The sequence below is a fragment of the Brassica oleracea genome, chromosome C2 (assembly GCF_000695525.1).
Source record: "Brassica oleracea var. oleracea cultivar TO1000 chromosome C2, BOL, whole genome shotgun sequence".
Classification (NCBI taxonomy): domain Eukaryota; kingdom Viridiplantae; phylum Streptophyta; class Magnoliopsida; order Brassicales; family Brassicaceae; genus Brassica; species Brassica oleracea.
The window spans coordinates 24180102-24183117 of record NC_027749.1 but is presented as its reverse complement, the minus strand read 5'-3'; the positions used below and the strand labels follow the sequence as shown (position 1 = coordinate 24183117).

Below are 3016 nucleotides of genomic sequence, written 5' to 3'. Positions count from 1 at the left end.
CACAGTTCCAACATTTCTTCCATATTAAAAACCGAAAGCAGAAGTGGATGGGAATGTGGGTTCTCATTTTGCGATCAGCTTGTTCCGCCAAGAAGTATGAGTTATGGTTTGTCGTTAATGGCGTCCCAATCCGATACTCTCTAAAGAATTAAGACTCATTTCTGGACTATACTGCCATGAGTATCCCCCCAACCATGAGAGGTTGGGTGGTACAACATTCATGAACAAGTATTTTGGAGGGAAAAGGGTAACATACGCTGCCCTGGAGGAGAAGATGTTGGCAATGAAATCAAAGCCATCTGAGGATCGTAAGAAGATGGCCGCTCTGTACTTCTTAGCCAGCATCCTCGTCGGAGGCCGAAAGAGTGGTGAGGGAGCATCACCTGTGGACAGTTTCTTCATGACTATTGTTGATGACCTAGATGCGTGTGTAACGTTCCCTTGGGGGCGGTATGCATCCGAACATAACTTGAAGGATGTCTTTAGCTTCTTGGAGAAATGCAACGGGGTTGCGCCGACGAGTTGGGTTTTTACAAGCTTTCCTATCCCTTTGGAGGTATTCTTAAGCTCTCTTCTACTTAGTTGTGTTATTGTTTAATTGATGTTAATGTCTTTTTGTTGTGTGTTCGTAGTTGTTGGCCTTTGAGGCAATTCCAAGCTTGAGGAACCATTTCCGAGAAAATGTGAGTGGTGCAGGCAGTGGTTGCCCACGGATGTGCAAGATGCAGTACAAACGCAAAAGTGGAACCAAGGAATTCAGTCTGAATGCTGTGAACGATAAACTTGGTAATAATACAAAGGTAATTGATGTTTTATGTGTACTCGAATTAGAATCTCGTCGACTTAAGGAGAGGGGACTTATGAGACTTATGAAAACTTGGTGAAACTAAGGAAATTATTGTTTTATGTGTTTTTGCCCTAGGATATTGAGAGTATCTTGGTAGCAACAGCATCTGAGAAGGAACTTCTGGAAACCATAGGGATGGACAAGGAAAGTTGTTGGGCCGATGACGCCGATGATGCAGCTGTTGATCGTTGGACGAAGATAATACGGAAAGGGAAGAAACAAGTTTTCTTTGAAGCGCAGTTCGGCATCGATATTGAGGCTCGTACAGCTAATATTGAAGGTCCCACCAATGCTATCGGAGGACCATTGAATAATGCAGAATCTGGTTAGGCTCATGCAGATTCAGTGGAGGCTACTGGAGCTAAGGCTTTAAAAACGATGGAAGGTCAGCTTCTGAATGCAGTCCGAGATGCTATGAAGGAAGTAAACGAAAAAGTCACTTCATTGTCTAACCAGCTAAATCTTGTAGAAGAGGAAGTGAAAAGGCTTAGGTTGAGTGGTAGTGACAATCCGTCGGACCAAGATGATGGTAGTGACAAGAAGGAGTCGGAGGAAGAGGATGGTGGTGATAAGGAGTCGGAGACTGATGGTGGTGGTGATAAGGATTCAGCGAGAGATGATGGTGGTGATAAGGAGTCGGAGAGAGATGATGGTGATGGTGATGGTGATGGTGATGGTGATGGTATTGGCGATGTTGACATGGATGATGATGATGCAGAGATGTATGCACATGCTGACGAGGTCGAGAAATTTAAAGGATAAGGCAGAGACTGTAAAGACGAAGAAAAAGAGGTCGAGAAAAGATGATGGAAAACAAGCAGTTCCTTTGAAAAAGGCGAAGGTTTTCGAAAAAGTGAGGAGTCCCATTAATACAAGAAGCATGGCAGCGGAGGAGGCAGCAGAGAAAAGGACCATAGGTCCAAAGAAGCATAAGAAGCATAAGAAGGCACCAGCTGAGGAGGACACAGCCCAGAAGAATCAGAAAAAGCAGAAGAAGCATAAGAAGGCACCAGCTGAGGAGGACACAGCCCAGAAGAATCAGAAAAAGCAGAAGAAGCATAAGAAGGCACCAGCTGAGGAGGACACAGCCCAGAAGAATCAGAAGAAGCAGAAGAAATTGAAGACGAAGGTAGGTAAGAAGACGGAGTGAAATCCATATGTGTTTGTTTTAATGTGGTTGAACTCTATTCGGTTTGTATGACTTTGAATTCCCGTATGACTTTCTTGTTGTTTTTGAAGACTTATGGTATTTAAGACTTATGTTATCTATAACTTCGTAAATCTAACGTAATTCTTAAATCGTGAATGAGAGAGAGTAGGGGAAACTTTAGTAAGTTTCACTTTAAACTTAGTCTAACTTCGTAAATCTAACATAATTCTTAAATCGTGAATGAGAGAGAGTAGGGGAAACTTTAGTAAGTTTCACTTTAAACTTAGTCTAACTTCGTAAATCTAACATAATTCTTAAATCGTGAATGAGAGAGAGTAGGGGAAACTTTAGTAAGTTTCACTTTAAACTTAGTCTAACTTCGTAAATCTAACATAATTCTTAAATCGTGAATGAGAGAGAGTAGGGGAAACTTTAGTAAGTTTCACTTTAAACTTAGTCTAACTTCGTAAATCTAACATAATTCTTAAATCGTGAATGAGAGAGAGTAGGGGAAACTTTAGTAAGTTTCACTTTCAACTTAGTCTAACTTCGTTAATCTAACGTAATTCTTAAATCGCGAATGAGAGATAGTAGGGGAAACTTTAGTAAATTTCACTTTCAACTTAGTCTAACTTCGTAAATCTAACGTAATTCTTAAATCGCAAATGAGAGATAGTAGGGGAAACTTTAGTAAATTTCACTTTCAACTTAGTCTAACTTCGTAAATCTAACGTAATTCTTAAATCGTGAATGAGAGAGAGTAGGGGAAACTTTAGTAAGTTTCACTTTCAACTTAGTCTAACGTCGTGAACATAAATACATAAGATAGAGATTGGATAAAAGAGGAACATAATCCGAATCTCACATCATCCGAAAGCTAACAGAATCTCAAGCAAACAACAACAACAGATAGTAGACTAATGTCATGGACCGGTCGCATCTCATGGAGTGGTAGGATTCGGACGGGAAAGATTATACTTCAGTTCAGCAATCTCTGCAGCCATCGCATCCACACGCTT

The 3016-nt window shown here is 40.8% G+C and overlaps 1 protein-coding gene across 1 annotated transcript; it reads left to right on the top strand.

Annotated features, from left to right (window-relative positions):
• Positions 1 to 1225: 1225 nt before the first annotated feature.
• On the top strand, positions 1226 to 1609 carry LOC106323803 (prostatic spermine-binding protein-like). The gene has a single exon (XM_013761871.1). The coding sequence runs from the start codon at positions 1226 to 1228 to the stop codon at positions 1607 to 1609; it is 384 nt and encodes a 127-aa protein (XP_013617325.1).
• The last annotated feature ends 1407 nt before the right edge of the window (positions 1610 to 3016 follow it).